This window comes from Chlamydotis macqueenii, chromosome 2, assembly GCF_036417535.1.
Source record: "Chlamydotis macqueenii isolate bChlMac1 chromosome 2, bChlMac1.mat, whole genome shotgun sequence".
NCBI lineage: Eukaryota > Metazoa > Chordata > Aves > Otidiformes > Otididae > Chlamydotis > Chlamydotis macqueenii.
The window spans coordinates 34,162,944-34,185,540 of record NC_141557.1 but is presented as its reverse complement, the minus strand read 5'-3'; the positions used below and the strand labels follow the sequence as shown (position 1 = coordinate 34,185,540).

General features: G+C 39.3%; 1 protein-coding gene across 3 annotated transcripts; it reads right to left on the bottom strand.

Annotated features, from left to right (window-relative positions):
- Positions 1-1,771: 1,771 nt before the first annotated feature.
- CCDC126 (coiled-coil domain containing 126) lies at positions 1,772-18,055 on the bottom strand. Of its 3 annotated transcripts, none has more exons than XM_086741580.1 (4): positions 17,989-18,055; positions 6,896-7,019; positions 5,842-6,245; positions 1,772-3,353 (listed from the first exon to the last, which is right to left on the bottom strand). In XM_086741580.1, exons 3-4 carry the CDS (start codon positions 6,077-6,079, stop codon positions 3,172-3,174), a joined length of 420 nt encoding a protein of 139 aa, XP_086597706.1. In that variant the 5' UTR covers positions 6,080-6,245; positions 6,896-7,019; positions 17,989-18,055; the 3' UTR covers positions 1,772-3,171. The 3 variants fall into 3 exon arrangements, with proteins under 3 accessions (XP_086597706.1, XP_086597707.1, XP_086597708.1); XM_086741581.1 differs by lacking the exon at positions 17,989-18,055 and adding an exon at positions 17,499-17,626; XM_086741582.1 differs by lacking the exon at positions 17,989-18,055 and adding an exon at positions 16,246-16,321.
- Between the last annotated feature and the right edge of the window lie 4,542 nt (positions 18,056-22,597).

Sequence of the window (22,597 nt, the reverse complement as noted above, 5' to 3'; positions counted from 1 at the left end):
TGAGATCGCTGGTAAACACTCATGAGACACATTACAGCTGGGAAAATTCCAGTCTCATAACTTACCAGAAGATTTCAAGAACAAAGCCAAAACGAACACCACCAGCCCCTACCCCCAAATCGGGAGTTCTCTATATAAGGGAGGTTATATGTCCCCCCACCGTCCAAAGAAAAAGATGAGATAAAAAAAACAAACTCAAACCAGCTTAAGAACCAACCAACCTTAAGGAGATTCTGTATTTCACAAAACTTGAAGCAGGTCACTTTGGAGGGATTTGTGATGTCATCTGAAATGGAAAATACGTAGCTGCATCATAAAAACTGTAGCACAGCATAAATACTACTTAAATATTCCTTTAACAAAAATTTAAAATGTTTGGCAACACAACCAAATGCTGTGATGCTATCATGCATTTTGGACCTGAGGTGAGTTGTAGGCTTTCTCTTGCTTCTTTTTCACAAGTCCTTGGGTTCTTTGTCCAACCTCCTACCATTGTAGGGCTGCCACACCTCTGAAAATACCCTATAAAGAAGGCTGTAGGGTAGAACATACAGACGTTTCTTGCTACTGTTGTTGATAGAAAATGCAGCTGACACCCTCCCCTTATCCCTTGCTTATGCTTTTTTCCTTAGTTCACACACCTGAAGTTTAGTTTTGCCACTCTGAAAGGTGCTGTCATCTCAGCAAAAAGGATGAAGCTCGGCTTCCACTCTCTGCGCTGCTGGAGCACAGAAATCATGGGAGTAGCAGTGTACTAGACAATTGGTGAAGGGAGAACACAAGCCAGAGGCTCGGCCTGGCAATACAGCACAGAACAAGACTGGCCATGAAAAGAGGGGCAAGATAACACAGACATCGATGTATTGCTGTATCATCACCCAATAATGCTGGTTTCATGTAAAATTAATGTAGAATGCTACTAGAATATTTTTAACTTGCTTCTTGATAAACAATTGTTACAATTATTTCACAAATGGAATATTTGTGCCCTAAGATACAGGTAGTTCAGAGTTCTCCCTGTGCATTTGTCAAGTACGAGCTAATTCCAATGAGCCATTGTACTACTGAAAACTGAGAGAAAAGTAACTATTTGCCAGTGGCACCACGGATTACTATGAGGAGTACATAATTGCACACAAGTTAGTATATCAGTCTTCAGAATCCCTGCTTAAAACAAGCTGCATGCGCACATAGTGACAATTATTCACCTTGCAACTTCTGTTATGCTTGTTTAACAATTTTCAGTAACTTTTAACACTTCACATATCCTTACAAGAAAATTTTTAAAAAGGCACTTTGCATACACATGCTGCTTATATTCCTCTTTATAGCCCATAGGGACACCACCCACCAAGGTTTTGGTTGGTACCAATCAAGTAGCTGGGGCATAAAAAGCATGGATAGATAGATACAAAAACCTATCATTGCATTGTCAATACAGACTTGCAGATTCAAATAAGTTATGCACCTGTCTTCCTCATTCTTGGATTAAAGAGTGAAGTCTTCACCATAAAAAATCTAAAAGTAATTTTATTTTCTTTTCATTTTTCTTCCCTTACCTCTAACCTGAGGAAAGTTTCAGGGCATTAGAATTTCAAGAACAAAGTAACTCAGTGATGGAGCAGGAAGAATACCAGATAGACCACTACTAAACTTCAGCGACATACAATTTTGCAATCCAGAAACACTTCGAGCACATGTAGCAAGAATGACAAGAGTGTTGGGGGCTGGGAGGATGGGGGAAGAGAGAAAGAACAGGAGCCTTTACAAGTACAATTAAAAATTTATTTTTCTCTTTCTGCATTGAAGTGACTACATGTTTACACACAATGTGACAGAAAAGAAATCATCTGGTGCTAACTAAGGTTGTAACTGTATTTTCCTTTGTAACAGTACAGAGTGTCAGCAGGGAAGCAAAAGAAAAGAAAAAACATGTAACTTTGGATGGTGGTATATCATCCATCCCATCCTCACAAACCCAATCACAGCACACTTTTGGCAAAAGTCCCTGAACATACCATCCCTCCCCCTACAAACATTCAGTACATTTTAAAAAACAGGCTCAGTGGCACTTTCTCTTTAATATGACTTCAGTAACATTTTGAAATACAGTGCATCCACACTGCATTTCACTTTGCTGTAAGGCTAACTTAGACATAAGGCAAACATTACCTTAGCTCTCAAATATTCCATGATAAGACACCCTTAGTACATATATCTCTGTTAGATGCAGAGATGCCTTGTTTCCCTTCATTGCTTTTCCTCCTGATTGAAAAAGCAATTCAGGGAGATGGTGTGCTATACTCATCACAAATTGCAAGGTACTAAAAAGTAAAAAAGAAACAGCAACGAATAAAAATAAACAGTATTCACATATCCAAAACTTATTTCCATCACTTAAATAATTTTATCTGCAATTACAAAATACATACACTTAAATATCTTTGTAAGAAATAAACATCTAAGGTATCACAGATTATGATTTGCTTTTGATAATCTAACTGCCCTAACTCCGGCATAAAGATACACCTGGACAGTGTAACTACCTAGGATGTTTTCCTATTATAATTAATTTTCTTAAATATACAGTAAATTCTCTCTAGCTATTCTGACAAGATAGTGCAAATAAAGACATTCTTTGGGTCACAATTTTTAGATATTACTGCCAATGCTATCCTCCATTTAATATTGTTTTAGTAAATGAATAACAAAATATTTTAGGTATACACATTTTCTAACATCTGTTTAACAATGTGTTTTCCTCAGTTACCATGGCTTAACGCAGATCACAAAAAATGAATAAGCTACAATACTGCTCACCTATCCAAAAGATATGTTATATTTATACTTAAATAAATATATTTAGAAACCTACTTGTAAGTTCCTCATTGCTTTCCATTTATTATTATCCAATGGCATACTACATCAAATCATGATATCAAAGTATCTTTAGCGACAACAAAGATCACTTCAGAATTACTGCTCAAAGGCAATGAAATAATGCTTGGAGAACCTATGCACATGTTAGGCCTACATAGATCCAGCACACTGTATAACAGAATAGTTTACGCTTCTTTTGGAGTCAACTACTGCTTTGCCCTAGCCAGAGATAAAAAGCTTATCTTAAATACTACCTATCGTAGATGTAGCAACACAAAACAGCCCTGTTTGCTATCTAACATTGCTTGCTGGTTTTACACGTTTATTTGAAGCTGCTGGCGCTTGATTGCTCGTTCCATTAGTGCTATTTGTTGCTGAGCCATTCACAACGATGTAATCAACTTTGTTTTCCAGTTTCACGAGACGCTGTAAAATGTCATCCAGAAGAACCGCAATTGTTCTCTTAAGATCAGCTGCAGATAATGGAAAAAACAAATTAGATCGCATTATTTACTATGTGTGGAAAAGAACTGCTATTTCAACATATTCACATCTTAAGACTTGCTATCCTTTTTACTATACTTTTTGGGAAAGACTGCAGATTAGCATACAAGTATATAGTTAAATAGCTGTTTGATTTTTCTTTAATACAATTTCTTTGTTATTTTAGGCAAGGAAGATACCACCGTAATAGTGAACTGTGAAGGAAGCCAATGAAATATTTGAGTGTAAGAACAAAACCACTAGTTGCAGCATTAGACTAGTGACTATTCAAAGGCAGTATTTCAAATTTCATCCAGACAACAGCACTAGAATACCCAGCTATGACACCTTTTATCCTTGGACAGCAACAGAATATATTTAAATACTTTCCAACCTAAAAAAGGTCACTCTTAATAGCTTTCCTCTAAGTAAGAGCTCTATCCCACAGAGAAATTGCTATGAGAAAGTGTCTTATCACTTCTTACATAAGCTATAAAGTAAGAAAAAAAATTCCATATATTTAGGCCTATATTGATTGAAAAGCAAGAGAAAGGACAGCCAAAAAAATTACCATATTCTGGAACACAAAAACAGTAGCAGACCTTTCAACAAAAGCCAATTATGCTGTTGTCAATGTGCGTATCACTATCTTCTCTCAGATTTGTGTAAAAAAAAAAAAAAAACCCCAAACTTAACAGGTTTTACAAGATGTTAAGATCCCCCAACACACGCAGATACACACAGAGTCTTTCTCTCCCCCACTCCCAATCCCCTAATCAGTTCTTAACTAACCAGAAAAATTGTGGAAGAAAACCACAGGTATGAAAGTGAAAAAAGAGAAGTAACCCAGATACAGTTATACACCAGTAGTAAATTAAAAAAAAATAATCTCAGGTCAGTCCCTCCCTCTAAAATGAACTAGTTCTTGTTTAGTAATGTCATATCTGAAAAAAAAAAAAAAAATTAAAATTGCTTTACAATTCGAGCCAGAGCATGGTCTGCTGTCAATGACACACTGTGGGTCCTGTGCTCAACAGTCTGAGGGAGGGAATTGTCTACTCAAGTTGTAAGTCTGATGATCAGCATGTAGATAAATTTTTGTAGTTAATTTTTTTATTAAACTGCAGACAAAACCTCAAAAGGCAAATCTAATTTGGAAATACACTGTAAGACTTACTCAGCAGTAGAAAGCTGCAGTACACATGGGTTTTTTAAAACAAATTACACAGTAAAGGCAGAAAATCCTTGAAGACAAAAAAAAAAGTGGGGAGGAGAAAAGGGGGAAGAAAAGAAAAAGTGGTCTCTTACTGTGGTAAAAATGTTAACTTAATGAATGAAAGAATTAAAGGCTGAGACATTTTGATACTCTTCCTCTTCCTCTTGGGTTGCTTCCTGCTCATCTTGTCATCACAAACTTGCCTCCTTGTTCCTGAGCAGCAGCAAAAAGTTCAGGCACACTGTTGCTGTTTGTACTCTTAATGAGAGTGCCTATAAAGGGCATTCTACAACTGGTAGAGCCCACACTTCTAAGGATTCCTTAAAAAGGCAATCAAAATACATTAATATACATTTTACATATCTATTTTTAAAAAATATTTCTTATTTCTTAGCTTTGTACTACCCTTATTTTCAGATACATTTTTTCCTTTACGACAGAAAACGGGTAGTTTCTTCAAACCTAATTCCTAAGGGATTAACTCAAGCTCATTGCAGCCTTCCCTCAAAATAGACTATGAGGGACCAAAGAGTTAAAAATATGCAGATATTTTTATAGCTTTGCTAAAAAGATCTCAAAATTATCTTCTCTTTATTTCAGAAGATAGGTGCAGGCTCCAGTAATACATTACCAGTGAATACTGGCCACATATTCATGAAGTTAACCGATAAATCAGACAGAGTTACGATGCAGGAAGTATCAAAGCTCTAGGGACATGGGACCTTATCTCTAATGGCTGCTTCTAAAGTAAGGTGAGATTCTGCTAAATTCATAATCACCTTGCAGTCTTAGGGCTGCAAACTCAACTAGTATGTTGCTTTCCGCTGCTTTTTTACTACTTAAAGAGAAGAAAACTAAGGAAATAAAAGCAGAAAGTTAGCAGTGAGGCACAAGAAGAATGTGGAATGTTGAAGTAACTTAACCTAAAACTTTGTCCCTGTATCAAGCATGTGCTTATTCCTCAATAGCTTAAGATTCATAGAAAGCACAATGTTACTGTTAATCCTTAAGTAACAGCAGTCATATACCTGGAGATATTTTAAAAATTCCTGGAAAACAAAAGTCTCATGTTTCAAGCTTGATTTTGCACCACATCTTAATCTTCAACTTTAGTGAATAAACTAAAATCAAATCAGTTAATACAGAGAGTTTTCATCTTTTAAAAAGCAGTATATATTATTATTAAAAATAAAAAGTATAACTTCACAATCTTCAGCAAAAAAAGATATTTGAATAACTAGTATGGGTTTTTTTCCTCTTACCATATCCTGCCATAGAGGCTCCACCACCAGCATTCATTAAATTTTTATTTTCTTCTGCCAGTGCTTTGACATATCTTTTACTTAGATCTAGTATCTGTCCACGCAACTCAGCACTGCTTTGGCGTCTTGGATACTGAAAAGTGTAGCGTAGCAACATCAAACCCCAAATGATTCCAAAAACTAGTAAAAACATACTCAGTTTCTGGGACATATTTTTTCTTGAAAATGTTAGAAACATTTCTGATGAAGGCCACAGGTGTGTCTTAATTTCAAGATTAGTAATTGAACTTGGCTTTGTAAAATGATTTTACATATTAAACAAAAATAAGATTTCTATGAAGTGAAAAATCTTCGGGCTGGATCATCTTGAGTACTTCTTCTCATGTTCTAGCTGGTCTTGATTCCTGAAATTTGTAAAATATCACTTGGTTATTCAAAACTGCTACAGTTGTTGAGATCAAGGACAAATATTTTTCCAAATGCAGTATTATTGCATAATCTAGCAAACAGTTGTGGATTTTTATCTGCTTAAAGGTGCATTTATCTTTCTATCTTACTTGTTGTTTCCAAGATTTCCTCTTGTTATTTTTACCAGTTTTTATTCTCTAAAAATCAAAAGTTGTATGCTTCTACAAATCACCTTAAGTATTTTAAAATACCATAATTTGAACTGACATTAAACCCAAATGCATTTCAAACAAAATGCAGTATCTAGAAGAGACTTGTAAAACACTTACACACAACATTTTCATGAGTTATACAATATTTTCATGAGTTACGCACATACAAGAAAAAGATCTTGTGAAATTATTCACTTGATTCTTATTCCTCACTTAGAAGCATAGGACAAGTATAAACAGATAAAATGCAGAACAAAGTTTCTTGGTTGGTTAGTCAGTTTGAAGCTGGGCATCATCCTCTTCTGTTTTTGTACAGTATTAAGATTTTTCTTTTTGTTTTCGTGTCTTGCTAATAAATAAAGAAATAAAACTAGCATGAACTGGCACATTCCACTCACTTTTAGCATTGTACTACCACTTTAAAAAAGTCTCACCATAGCAGCTAATTCTGATCTGTCAATAGATTAAGGCTTCAGGAGAAAAACAAATGGTAGGAAAGCTTCAGCAGTTAAACAGCAAATGTCCAGACACTTTGAAGCCAGATATCTTCAGGGAGCTCTGTATTGTGAAAAAAATAAAATAAAATAAAATAAAATAAACAAAAAGAAGTGCAGGACTAAAGTGACCTTCATTTTCACATGGAGTAGTTGAAGTTGAGTGCTTCAAGCCACGTGCTTGTAAAACAGAAATACATTTTTAAACGTAACTTGAAGCAGTTGTTAGGAAAGAACATAAAATCTATTTCCATTTCATTATAAATGCCCAATAACTGATTTCAACATACTTGAAAAAAAACAACCAAACAACTTCGTAAGAATCCCACTGAAATGTGTCCCTTTTCTTATGTTGTAAGACAGTGCAGCAGATGTTCCAGGTTCATCATATATGTATATACACATGTATTTACATACGTATCATTCCCTTATTCATTTCTCCCACTCAAACAAATTTGACATTTTCAATCTCTTTACATGTGTATACCTCGTATTTCTAATTTTTCATCCACCTCTGAAACTTCTCCAGTTATTCAATACTTTTTTGAAAGGGAGTTTCTATTATTTAACATAGTCTGGCTAAAGCTACTCGTTTTACATAACAGTTGTATTTTCCCCATTGTTCCCCACATATTACCTGACAGAAGTGCTTCTCAGAGAAGAGAAGCACTTAATAGAGATCTCTCTTAATAGAGATCCCCACCAGACTTTCTATACTGGTATTTAGGTCTGTTTTTATTAGAATATTGAGACTGCATTTCTTATCCTGCTAAGCACTCATCTAAACTCCACCTCCACGGTAGTTTTCATCGCCTCTGCTGACCAGTTCAGCTGGCCTTATGCTGACACACCGCAGCCTGCTGCAAACACAAGTGTCAATGCCAGCAGGGTTCTGAGCTGTGCTCGTTGCTTACCCTCCACCTTCACTCTTCAGATACTCCTCTCAATAGGCAGGCCAACGTAACTGATTCAAGTGGCAAATTTTCAAAGTGCTCCAAAATCAACATGCGTATCTAAACTATTCTGAAAATGATCAACCCAAGGCAGGGGCAGTATTAGGACTCGGGACACCAAAGTTGCTGTAAAGTAACAAGTCATTGTGTGTAAACCACCCTATAGTAACTGCCAGTACATAAAATTTGACTTTAAGTGTTGGATGTACCAATTTAAGTGGCAATCACAAGTCACTGAATGAGGAGTAGCTTATTTCAGCTTAACTGTGGGACATGATGGTGCACGTGGACAGACAGCCAACATGCAATAATTTGAAATCCCACTGTAAATTCAGTGGGATGTACCTTGTTCAAAGAATGTGCTTATCCCCCCAAAATCTGCTTTAAAGACACAAAGTTGTCTTAAGTACATAAAATAGGAGCGAAAACTAATAAAAACTCATGTTCTACAGTACCAGCACGAATATTTGGAATTGTGTGGTTAAAGATTTCCTGAAACAGATCCTCCCTAAACATGAGCTAACCAAAACTGCCTCTCCCTAGCTCTTTGTCAAATGCATGGCTCTGTGCTCAGACGTTAAAGCATAAACTTCACCTACATCATTATGCATCTACATAATCCCTGCATAGTATCAAATATGATGGAAAATATTTACATATGAGGTCCAGGAGTTGGGTATTCACATAATGGCTCAGAAGACCAAACAGTATCTCTCAAGGAGAGATCACAAGTTTCAACCCCCATTCCCAAAAGTCTACATTTTATATTATTTAAAAAAAAAAAAAAATCTCTGAAAATAACAGATAGCTCTTGCAGAATTTAAATTAAGTTCAGTTCTCCACAGATCTCCAGCCATATCTCATCCTGAAGCATTTAGACAATACCACTACAGAGCTTTGGAGTGGAAATAACTCTGCCATCACATTGTAAATAAGACCACAAGCCAGGATAGAGTCCTAGCCAAGAGGAACAGACTGAATAAACTCCCGCCAAGGAGCAGCAGGAATTGCAGACTGGGTCTTTGCCATGTATATTTGATTCACAGTGCACACGTTGACTACTGAAACTAAGGGAAATCAAGGACTTAACCTGCTGGGTAAATGGCAAAACACCCAAATACTAACCCAGGGCAAAGGGACTGGGAGTAAGGTGTACCAAAATGAAGGGAACTATTTGTATTTGTCACTTTTCCTATGCATTTTTAGAAGCCCATTCCCCCTTAATGAATTCCAGTGTCATTTCTAAGTGCTGGGGATTTGGTCTCCTCTTTCTTCCTGAAGCATGGACTTCTAGTGACCCGTAACACATTCCCTGCAAGACCTTTCCAGGATTACACAGTGTGGAGTAACCAAAAAAAAAAAAAAAAAAAAAAGCTTATACCCACATGATTTGCAAGTAGGAAAAGAAGTGTATTGAAGCAGCAGGTGTACTTATTAGGAAGAAAATAGCATAATAAGTAAGATGGATGGATTGGAATATCCTTTTACCTCTTGTTGCCCTTAAGGGTCAGCACTTCTCTACACAAACATTACAGTTTAAACAAACCTTGTCCTCAGAACGGACCTTTGTTTTCAGTAATTTAGGAGGTAATATCCTATGAGGTATCAGCATACATGTAAGAAGAAACACTGTCTCTTGTAATCTTTCTTCTCCCTTATTCTCTCAATTCCTCCTTACCCACCACTCCCTAAGCACAGGAAAAAAGAAATTGAGATTTCCTTCTTCACACTGACTTATCCTGGGTAGGAAGCCAGGATTACCACTCTCCCAGCCACACCTGAAGGGCTTTAACGGCAAAGGAGCAGAAAGCACTGCAGAGAGCAACAGGAAAAAAAGGGCACATCAGAGCTATGCCTTGTTGGAATTCCTACCTTGCTAATCAGAAGAGACTGAGACAAAAGGAAGACAACCATGAGGATGAAGGAGTGCAGCCAGCACAAAATCTGAAAATAAGAAAAAAAAAAACCAAACCAAACAAACCCCACTCATGCCCCCCTCCACCCTTAAAAAAACCCCAAACCAAACAAAAAATCCAACCAAACAAACCCAAATCAAACAAAACTCATAACCTGACTGTGCAGGCAAAATGTGAATCCAAGAATCCATGAAGAAGAGAGTATCTTCCAGATAATCCTTTCAATAGGCAGCCTGAAGGGACTGATTCAAGTGGCAATATTTCAAAGTTCTTTAAAATCAACCTGCCTATCTAAATTATTCTGAAAATGACAGGCCCAAGCCAGGGGCAACATCAGAACTTGGAACTAAAAGCAATTCCTGAACAGAGAATCTGAGACTAGGTTTGCCTTTCACAGACATATAAAGCATTTGGTTTTCTTCACTGTTGCCTCTGCTGGTTGTCCAAGAAACGTATTGCCAAAACCTGCCGATGTGGATTTAACATTGTCCAGCAGTACCACAACAAATACTGACAGACATCTGGCAATGACAGCAATGAACTAAGGCACTCATCCTCTCCAAAATAAAACCATGTCTCTGTCCTCTGAGCTGTGTTCCAACATCCCTCATACATAAATTACATTATTGAGTGCATGAAACAAAAGGAACAAAGGCCAAAGAAAAAGCAACAGAAAATCCATTATATGTTCCTTAATAAAGCAAAGTTTCTAGTATCTCTGATGGTACTTAACTAAGCAGCAGCATTGGACTTCAACATGAATACTGACCCTTCTCCATGGAAACTAGCCCATACTTACAAATCATCATACTTGAATTCTGTGGCAAAGTCCTCCTCAGATTCTGCTTTACTTATTCCCAGCAAAACCCAGAGATTACATTCATGTACAATACAAAAAAATGCAACAGTCTGTAAGGAACGCCTCACATTTTCTGAAACAATCTCGGGGTATCATGAAAACAAGGCATAACCAAATCCTTAAAAGGTTACAACACACCTTATAGCACTGTCAGTTCTGCTAGTCAGTCAGCTCATTACAGTCCAGTACATATTAATCAGAATTTTTCTAGTCTGTCTGAGAGATCCCAGCCTTCCTAAACCACTAGAACTGGTTATCAGCATCAGCAGGGCAAATTTAAAACTGTGCTGCAGAGATGGTGTGTATCTTCCAGATTTGAAAAATGCACAGAACAGATGAAGATGATTATTTAGAAGAGAAAAAGAAAGCAGGCCCATCAGATATTTTTGGCAGTTATCAGTAAGCAACTTCAGCAAAAAAAAAAACAAAACAGAGTCGACAAGAGGTGAAGAATACAGAAAACTGAAGCCTGAGAATCCCATTCTATTCAAGGATCAAAAACACGTTAAGGATAAAGTAAAGAAAAATGCACTGAAAATAGTATTGTTAACATACAGTCCAATAAAGTCACCTCTTTGGTTATATATTTTGAAAGAACGCCAAATACTGGGGCAGTAGTTCCTCAGTGATACCAGTCCCTAATGAACTGATATATTAAGAAAATAGCCTTGATAAATGGCAGATTTACTAAATCTATTACTTACTACCATAATACTTATCTCTTCCTCACTGCCAAATTAGGATCAACAACAACGTGACACAGTGAATTCAAAAGCAAGTCTGGCATTGCGACCAATTAATAATAATAATTGTATAAACACAAGAAATGATTTCTCAAGACAGAGATTAAAAAAAAAAAAAGCCAGGTAAAGTCATAGGAGACTGCATCCAACTACAGACAGAGGAAGGGGAAAAAAAAGTTTTCTAACAGAACAGACAGCAGATAGAATTGGACAGTACAAATAAAAGCTGACATTAATAATTACTATAAAATAACTGTTCAGTACAAAATTAGAATTTATTACAATCTCAGAGGGAGTGTAACAAATTTATGAAATTATTATGAATTAAAATTAATATACTAAAATTATGTCTATATGATAAATTTACTGTAAATTCATGGCAGTAAACATCTCTTGGTACAGTGAGGGTACTGCATTAGAAGCTGTGCTGTATACATGCACGATGATACCTCACTGCAATAGCCAACAAATGTTTCAAGAAGACAAAAATCACAGGGGATTACAGAATACCAGGAAATATTTCCCCAGTTCTATCAGCTCTATCCTATTAGTTTTCTTTTTTGCATCTATTTAGAGTGTGCTCCCACCAGCCCATTTACCTCTGTGACCTCCAAAATCTTTTGTTTTCCGATTTTCCAAGAGAAAACTTGGAGCATCACGGTCACTCAGCTGACAGAAATCGCGCTGACCATTCTGAGAGCAGACAGGCTAGTTCTATGTTATCTGGAAACCTACTGGCTCAGTCGCTGTGCTGCAGTGAAAATGGGAAGTCTGAAGGATGACTGACACACATAAAAAAAAGCACAGAACATATTCACTGACCAATTAATCTTTGAAGACTGAAACACTTTAAATAAGCACCTAGAAGCCCAGGAGCTACATGCTAAGACTTTCTGGACAACCAGAAATGATGTTGGTGTTCTCATAATTTGCAGTGTTAGGTGGCTATCGGTTTGGCAGCAGGAGAACAATCTGCATGAGGTGCAGCTGACAAACAGGTGCCCAAAGAAGTTAAGTATATCCTGTTATCCAGGACCATGATTCCTGGCAAGACACAGAAACATCAGTTCCTACACATAACACAAACTCCCTTTAACAAATCATCTTACCCACATCATTCATATTTAAAACTGGTGCCCAAGGAAGACTCACATTCCTCATATTTTTAAGAGCACATGAATTCTTGAAAATGCCAATAAAACCATTTTCCTGTACTGGTGACTTTTGCAGACCAACGCTGCCCTTTGGTTCCCAGGTTCATTAATCAGGTTCACTCAGAGAGCTGCGCAGCGCCATAAAAAAGCAGAATGTTCTACTCAGAAGGAAACAATTAACAGCAATGCGTGTCCCCAGACAAGTGAAACCATGTTTGAGCTGTCTTTTGACGAGATCAACTCTCAGCATGTTAAGTACTCCTATTATTGGTTTCTGTACAATTTGATCAACAGGAAAATGTCACCATCAGAGAGAGAAAAGAGAAGGATACCCTACTGACAAAACCTCAGCAACGCCTGACCCAACAGAGCCCATCAAAATGCTCTACCCACGTGCTTGCTGAGTCTTTCAAGACTATATCATAGTTTAGTCGATAGAGAATTTATATTATCATCTGCTAGACTCAGGTGAAAAGAAGAGCGCTATACAACACACTGTCATCTTAAGAATAGGTAAGAAGGCTTATATCTAGCGCAAAAAAAAAAAAAAAAAAAAAAAAAAGCTGCCCTATCAGTATGATGGCTGCTGGGCTGCAGGTTTTAACAGTTCTGTACCACTTTTTCGGAATGCAGTGCCAGAGGAGCCTGCCTAGTGCCTGGTATCTTTTCCAGGACATCTATCTTTACACCTTTTCCCACAGCATATGTTCCTTCGTTCCCTGCCTCTGCATGCCCTAGACTTGCAATTACCAAGGAATGCTGGGGCACAAAAAGAAATTATCCCTTTACCTTATTGCTACCTGTCTTTCAGGGAATACCTTCAATGTATATTCCAAGTGAAATCATAGAAAGACACAAGGTTTAAAAAAATAGAAAAAATGGGTAAGCAAATATCAAGAATACCTGTTCTTCTGCAGTGTTCCTTCTGTCCTCCCGCCAGTCCCTGACTCTCAATGCAGCCAAAGGATATCTGGGTCAACAGAAGTCACAGCTCACCAAGCAAACAGATATTGTCGCTGCTGACAACAGTTTTACCTCCTACAGGCTTCTAAGAACAGCATACAACCAATTTGTTTTGTAGCTGGACTTTGAGTTGAAAGCAAAAACATACCACTTAAGATTTTAAAACTCACACGTCAAGTTTACAGTGGCCCTGGTACAAAATCATCTGAGTGCTCAAACACTAGATTACCATTGGTATTTCAGTATTTTAGAACACTGGTGACTTGTTTCTATTTTGAATGCATGTAGTCCTATTTGCATTGTTTTTATTTTACACTTTCTGCCAACAATTGTTTTTATTTTGCATTATGTCTAAGGAGCCTGCTTAAGTACTTTCTGATACCTTGAAGTATCCTGGCTTTTTTCCAGCACCCCCTCACCTTTAATTTTGCCTACTACTGTCAATGAATGCTTTTAAAATAAACCAACTGTTTACAAACAGAAATTCTTTGTTCCTTGCCTGTGGGCAGCCAGCCAAGATTCAAGATTCTGAGAGGGGAAATGACTTGGCAAGGGTTGTGAAGAAAACTAAAGAGAGTAGATATCAATGGGGACAGTATATTATACTTGCTGAAATTCCCTCCTCCCGCTGGGTCCATTTGGGCCTCAAAACATTTCTACATTTCTGTATCAGCTTCTCCAAAACAAAACAAATCTCCGCTTCATTCTGTCTGGGACACTTTATTTTTTTTATGCTTTACTGTTGCCATTCAGGTCACAGTAGGACTCTTGCTTGTAAGAACCACAGTTAGGACAGAGCATGAGGTACCTTCTCAACTTCTCATTTCCTGGAAAGATTGCCATGATTTTTTTTTATTGCAGTTGAACACTAGGCTATGTCAAGTACTCCCTTGCAAAGTCCTAACTAGTACCCCTACTCCCTTGTGAAATTTCACAGTTGCGTTTCCACCACTCTTTCCAAAGCCCCTGTGACTCCAAAACTTCTGAGATGGTAACATTCAGCTAATTTTAGCTAGTTTTACAAAGAGCGATACCTGCAAGATCATGAACGTAGGCTACTGAGAAGAGAAATATTGTCACTGAACATTTTAAAGAGAACTAAAAGGAAAGGAGAGTGTCGTTAAAGAGAACTAAAAGGGATGGCGAGGGGGGAGTCAACTAACAAAGTGATGGCAGCAAGGGTGGAGAGATTGCCACGGCAGAACTGGTCACAAGGTGCAGTGTCCACACAAACACTATTCCCGTAGAACGGTATCAAAAAAGGGCTCGTACCACTGGAGAGAGTGGAAGAATTTAACTTGCCTGGTTTTATTTCAATAAACCGCAGAATCCAAACCGAGTATGGATGTGTACAAGGTGGCAACCAAAAGCATGTTTCAGTGGTAAAACTACAATACAGAATGGGCCTGAGATTCACACTCCTCCCCAGGAGGGTGATCCAGTTGAAGATTTTAGAAAATTAACACTGGAGGCAATGTTAGAAACAGGTGAGTTCTTTTCTTGTACATCTTTTATTATTTCTAGATTGACTTGTCGGTTTATCTTAGCATAGCAAGGGTTATGACAGACAGTAGTTAAACATAGCACCACAGTGTGGTGCACTGCAAAATATTTTATTGTTGAAATTAAGTACAAGGTACCCAGAAATTTAACTGGATTATTTATATCATGGTAGCCTCTGACTTCTTCGTTATTACTAAAGAGATCAATTTCAGTGAAGTTTTAAGTCTTCTTGTGTAGGCCTCTAGTCTAGGCCCTGTTTTACGTACACAAAGTACCCATCTAGTTTCGAGCAATCCAAAAGTAATCTTTTAAATTGCCTAGGAAAATGGAAATATAAATAATTTTTGTAAAGTTGACAATAATAAAAAAAAAAATTTAGGAGACTATCAATAATACTTAGTTGAGGAAACCCAGCCCTAATGGTACAAGTTTTCAATCACAGGTGAAAGAGTTTGTCAAATAACAAATACCGTATAAAATACATACAAGCGGTAAACTTGTACCAGCACAAAACACATTCATTTGAATGACTGAGCTCCACAGATTTTTGACAGCTACTGGAAACAATTTAATGGCTATTTTTGACGCTTCGTAGTCTTCATATATGTTGACTACACAGCTGACAGTTCAAGTTGACAGCATGCACTTATCCTACTTACAGTTTGGCGAAGACGCAAGAACTAGCGCCCTTAACTATTCTTGGAAAAGGTACAAGTGATCATGAACTCCAGGGGAAATATTTTACTTTTAGCAGTTAAATGACGTCCCATCCTCAAGCTAAATCACAGTACATCATTAGCTAATACCAATGCCTCCTTCAAGAAGCTAAAAGCCAAAAGGAGTCTCTAAAAGCAAAGTCTACAAAAGCTTAAAAAACAAAAAAAAAAAAAAAAAAGAAAGAAACAGATGTAGCTTTATTTCCAATTGTAAAAGTTTTCGAAACAAGACCCATTTACTAGTCCAAAGGAATTCCAGCCTAATTGCTTAATCCTCTGGAGTTCTCAGGTACCTGAAATGAATTATTAAAGAATTCTATATTGTAACATATAAAATAACAAAAAGAGGCCAGAATAATTTAGGCTTCATACACATAGGTATCTCCAGCAGTTAAAACGGGAACACAGGTAACAACACATTTCTACATTTGATCTAAAACTGCAATCGCTCCTCTTCTGACACCAGAACAAGATGCTACTTACAATATCTTGTTATCATCTTCATATTGTCGCCTTTCTTTGATATTTTCATGAGAGTGAAACAGCAATTTATGATATTTGCTCCAAAATAAACACATTAAAACTAGAACAAATCATACACACGCTTAGCTATTATGTTCAGCATGCTCATATTCTGAAGGTTCCGTACAAAAAAAAAAAAAGCCACAATATTCCTACAAAGCCCACTTTTCACAGTGAAAAAATGCCCCCTCCCAGTTCACCCACTAAGGGGGCAAAACAACAACAACAACAAAAAAAAACCCAAAACAACCCAAAAACCCAATAAAAGCCCCTGATCTAAACTGCACTAAAGAAACTCCACGTCATGTCATAGGACAGAACAAAAACTCTCTCCGCTTTGCTTTGTGGCACACAAGCACAGAAATTACACTACATTCTAGCTGTCAGTATCTTTTAGATGACAAGATAGATAAAAGAGAATTTACAGGATGCTACCATGTTAGATTAGGAAAGTGAAAAGCAAGTTTATTAATAATGCATGATCAATGGAGCTACAGAAATAAGGTAGAAATAATAGTATGTTATAAATATTTACAGAAATAAATGTAATGGAAGATTAAAATGTAGTTAAAATATCACTAGATGTTACACATAAGAGCAATTTTATTATATCGTAAGAAGGAAGCATTATTCCCCAACTCTTGCTGTCAGGAAGCCTTGTATTTTATAACCTCCTAAAATTAAAACAAATGTTTTGCCCGTTGGTTTTTTTATGCAAACTTGTCAGTGCCAGAAGATCACTTAGAATCTTTGAATCATAGAATAGTTAGGGTTGGAAGGGACCTTTAAAGGATCTTGCCTTTGCTTGAATATGGATTAAACAAACATTTTGTTCTTCCTTCCAAGTTCCATCACATGACTGTAAGCATGTTTTGCCTCTTTGAAACTTATGTCCTTAGGGTAACAGAAAGACATCAATCGCGCAGAGTCACCGTAGTCATAGTTTATGACAGGAAGGCCACTGCAAATGAGGAAGGCAACCAGAAAACTAGTTTCCTTCACTGTTTCCTCACCATCCAAGGACATTGCATCACAGCTCTGGAACACGGTTATCCAGCCCAAGGGAACGTTTAGCCACGGCGGGTGGCAGAACAGCCCTCCCTCCTCCCCCAACCCCCCGTCAGAGGGGCCCTGCGGCAACGCCGTCCCCAGCCACCAAACAGACCCGCGCTGGTACCGGCAGCCGGAGCTGGCAGAGCAGGAAGGAGACCGACCTGCAGGCGGCACCCAGCGCTCCCGCAGCCCAGCAGCACGACCCGCTGCGGAAGGACAAACCGGGGGAAGGAGGGCGGAGGAAGGCGAAGCTGACGGCTGCAACAACGCCGGCGGGGGGGGGGGGGGGCGGGGGGCAGAAGCATGGCCGAAGCCAGAAGGAAAACAAACCTGTCCCGAAGCAGGGAGCAAGCCTCAGGGGAAGAACAAAGCGGGGCGAAAACCTGCGTTTGCCCGGCAGCCGCAGCCAGGCTGCGGACACCCGGCTGCCCGCCTCACCACCCCATCCCGGGCCGAGCTTGGCGCTCCCCCTCCCGCCCAGCCGCCCCGTCTGCCCGCTGGGACGGCCGGGCCTCCGCCATCCTCACACCGCGCCCCCACTCCGCAGGAGGCCCCTCCTCGCCCTTTCCCCAGCCAAGGGACACAGCTCCTCTGCGCTCGGCACGGCGCCCCAGCCCCTTGCCGAACCTCCCCCCAGCAGCCCCGCGCTACCTCCGCTCCCGGCCCGCACCCGTCTGACAGGCGCCGCTTCCGCCCGCCCCGCCCCGCCTCGTCTCGCGCCGCGCCACCTGAGGCCCCGCCCCGTCTTCCCCCTCCCTACCCCGTCCCGGCCAAGAGGGCTGCCGCAACACCCCCCACCTCCCCCCCCCGCACTAGCTGAGGCGCATGCGCGGCCGGGCGGCTGCCGCGCCTTTCAGCATCTGCGGCGGTTGGGGGCGGCGCGCGTGAGGAGCGCTAACGGTGGCCGGTTACCGGTATCCGCCGCTGCCCGTGCGGGCGCGGGGTGTCGCTCGGGGCGAGGGGGCCTGGCCGCGGGGCCCGGACCGGCGACAAGCCGGCGAGGAGAGCCGCAGCGCTCGGGGAGCGAGGCGGGCTGTGTGGGGGCCAGGAGGGCGACACAGAATTGCAGGCGTTTCTGGAAACGCTCACTGTCGAGCTCCAAATAGGAACCCCCAGGGAAGCGGGAAAGCTGTGTGGCCGTGGCTGTCAGCTCCCATTGACGTCCACGAATAACCATTACCTTCAGAAGTACAAACCTGGAAAGGTCTCATTCCTGCCCTCTAACGGTGTCAGTGAATTTTAACAGTGGCCTCAGAAATGGGTGCTGTCCCTCGAGTCCGGTGCAGGGACAGTTTCCTTGTAACCTGGAGCTGCACGAGCCGAACTGTTCGTGGCTGGGACAGTACTTAAACTCCCACCGTGACAACCACGCAAATGAAATCCATTGTGGGTATATAACTGCACTGGCAGTTTACTTCAGGCTTTTCCTGCAAGGTGATATTTAAATGAAGTTGGTTCACCTAACTAAAGGTGAATATAAGGGCACGTTCAGCAGCTGCAGCGTTGCTAGTATTGAGGAGTAGCTGTTGTTCACCCCAGCTGGATCTCTTCAGGATTGTCCCTACCTGGACAAGCTGAGGTACCTGTTACAGGTCAGATATTCCAGGTGGGTGTAGGGGAAGGTACTGTATGCAACATTGCATCCTCTGTAAAATAAACACAGTTACAGCAAGTGTTACCCTGGCAGCTTCCTGATCCCACCACGGCTCCACCTCCCCATGGGTACCCCCACACCTGCATTACGCTGCAGTTTTCCCTCCCTCCCAGTGTGTGTCACAGATCTACCTGGCTCCTCTCTGGTTTTCAAACTTTTTTTCTGCACAGATTAGATGAGGGAAAATTCACCATTTAAATCTGCAGCTCTAATTAAATAAGGGATATTGATACTCAGAGGGGTGAGTGACCTAGACCTAAGTGGTCAGACAAAACTGTTGGCAGATGGTATCATGTCAGCCAGTGGATCAGTTGCATATAAAACATTTAATGTCAACTTGTTGCAGTCCCTTATTTCAGAGTCTTGCGAAACATATTTTAGAATTTTTTTTTCCTTTTCTTGTTTGTCTGGAAAATATTGGTGTTCAAATAAGAGTTAATTTAAATTTGAGAAAATCAGGTAACTGTTGAACTGAATAAAAGGCTTTATTCCCACAGAGAATTCAGAAGAAGCTGCATTAAAGGAATGATCTATTTATTTGATTGTGCAATCCATCCCACGGACAAAAGTCTTTTGCTAAATTATACAATGTTGAATGAGGACAGGCAAAAAAAAAAAACAAACCCTGAAATAGTTGACAAATAACTTCTGAGTGAAAAAAAATGACTATATATTGTGTAACACCAATAAAATTGTTGCCAGAAGTATTTTCTAAAGCAGAATCACCTAATCAGATTCTGTGGGTATTGTCTCATGAAGATTTCCCCTTGAAAAGATCAAAACCAGATTGTTTGAAATGGACTTCACATAACAAACGTACCGCAGCTATTTACTACCATTGATTACTGTACTATTTGCTCAGTGATTAATTCTTTATTTTCACAGACGTGCAGTAAACAGCTGTAATGTCTTTGCAAATATAATTTATATGGTATTTAGAGTTTACTAGGGAGAGAAAGGGAAATCTGTCAGTGGTGTAATCACAGGAATATTTACTTGTGGAGGTCACAAAATTGTATTAAGAAATCTGTTGCCATTATAAATGTATCATCTGTTGACAGGATCTCTCAACTATTAATAACGTTCTTAATTCCTGTTGCCTGAGGGCCTCACGTATTTAGTAGTCTTTCACGAACATGCATCTCACAATATTATGTGATACTTCTTCACCTTATCCAAGATGCGTGGTAAAAACTGTATCACAAAATAATATCAAGCACCTTGTTTCTCCTCAGTGACATATGAAAATAAAATCTTAACAGTGTTTACATGGTCCTCATATTTGTGGGTAACAAGATTCTCAGGATCATGTCAAGGGATAGATAAAAGCCCAGGAATGCAGCAGTAAAATCTCGCTATACTGCAGTGTTCTGTATTATTTTTCAAAATGCAAAAAAAGAAAAAATAGGTTGCTGCTGCAATGTTATCTTTGTTCCTTTCCCATGCTATTCACTATCTGTAGACTGTGATATTAATTTGCATAGCTATTGCTCTATCCTTTTCCAATATGCATTAACAATTTCCTCTCTCACTGTATGTTTAAACTGCTTAACGGTAATGACTTTGTTATTTGTGTACCTGCCACCTTACTTAACCGAGTAATCCTCTAATCTGTACATGTAGATAACAACATACGCAACCTTATGCTTTCCTTACTGCCATAACTATTTTTCTCTCTTCCTGATCCCTTAATGGCAGTTTTATACCCTTTTACTTTAGGGAATGGGCCTGATCTGGGCCCATCTTTCCCTCTAAAGTGCATAGTCTTTCCCCAAATTGTGAATACTGTATACTCACTACTGCATTAAAGCTAACAGTATATTACAACAGTATGTTAATATTGCTTGACTCCATGAAGCATGCTTGAAGTATATATAAATATGGCACATTATTGTATCCTTTAGGCCATCTCTAGCTGATTTCTGTGTTTGAACCATCTTCCATTTAGCAGAGACTCCCAAAGATGCCAATCAACTTTGCAGTCTTAAAAACTAGTCAATAATTAAAACTGAAATGTAATATCAAATAATTATTGTCTTTATACTCCAGAAAAACTCGTTGAAGTTATTGTAGAGAACAATGCAAGCAGAAAAGTTATGGAAAAAACAGTGACGAGAGCTTGCCGTTTTCAATTTAAAATGGAAACTTGATTAGACTTTTTAAAAACAAGTATTTGTATCAGTGACTGCCATTTTTATTTTTGGTTTAATTGCCAGGACATTTTAGTATCACAGCAATAAAAAAAGTCCTGCTGGAATAATGCAAACCTCTTGAATGCGTGCATTAATACTAGTGTAACTCTCAGGAGTTGCAGTCACACTGTGGGCTGTAGCTAGGTCTTATATTCGTGCATGTTAACAAAAAGTATATTCCTGTCCTATGTTCTCCTGACCTCCCTGCCTCCCTCGCTTGTTGGTTTTGTTTCATTGTGTTTTTTTTTTTTTTTAAAGTAGAACCATTATGTCTTTTCAATGGGTTCTTCATATTCAATTTTTTTTCAGTGATCCACCTTCTGGTAGACTGTTAAGCATTTTCATCTCAGAATTTAAGCATGCCCTTCATGCTCGTTCCCTTTTGTTCCTGAAGTTAGATTGTAGGCAACATCAGCTAGGATTAGAATCAGATTACACCAGAACAGTATGTGATCTTGCAGTAGAATAAGGGCTTTATTAATACAGTTACACTTGAAAAGGGAGATGAGCAAACATACTGGAGCCGAATGGAGTTGGTACAAAAGATAGATTATGACATGGATTCAGAATGGCTTTTCGAAAGTGAGACATCAGCAGAGGCTATAACTCAGGCCAGCCTCCTAGGAATGAAAATGTAATTGTAATTAAACAAGAACTGGTTAAGGAGTTGACTAGAACTTTAGAGGTAAGTGACATGTAAGAAATTCTCAGCCAAAATGAAATATTTTGCAAGCCTAGAGGGCAAGGAAGATCTTTCTCTGATCTGCCTTCTTTACCATGGTGAGCTAATTTACTGTTTAATTTATTATTTACTTCTAATTTACCACGCAAAAAGAGGAAAAGCTGGCATGTACAGTTCCAGCCTTACATTTACAATAGATGCCAGAAATAATCAAGATCATTTATGGTCCAGGTTGGAAGCAACTTGAGCCATTTCTGTAAAGACGAGCCTACATCGAGGCTCTGTCAGAACCTCGAGCTGCCTGTGGATGAGCCGCGTGAACGTGGCTTCCAGTGCAGGCAGAGCAAGTCTAGTTGTTTCATCATCTTTGGAAATTTTCTGACCTAAGGAACTATCTATTTGGCCTCGGCGCTGAGCCTCTGCTGCCTGCAAGGTACGAGCTGCTGTAGTTACTGGTGTGTGCTGGAGGAAGAAGTGCCAAAAAAGCACAGGATCCAGAGGAGCAGGGACGCCCTTGCGATGTGGATGAGCAGTAAAATTCTGGTTAAAAGGATATTCTCAAGACTGCGAGTGAAAATGTAAGCCTTTGTTTCCCACAGGTATTCGAGACTGAATCACATGGGTTCATTTTCAAATGAAGCAACCTGCCAGCCTTGCACGTTAAATAACCACCGGTAACGGCGACCTAGAGGTACCGACTTTAAAAATTCTTTCCCGCGGTGCAGAAGCAGA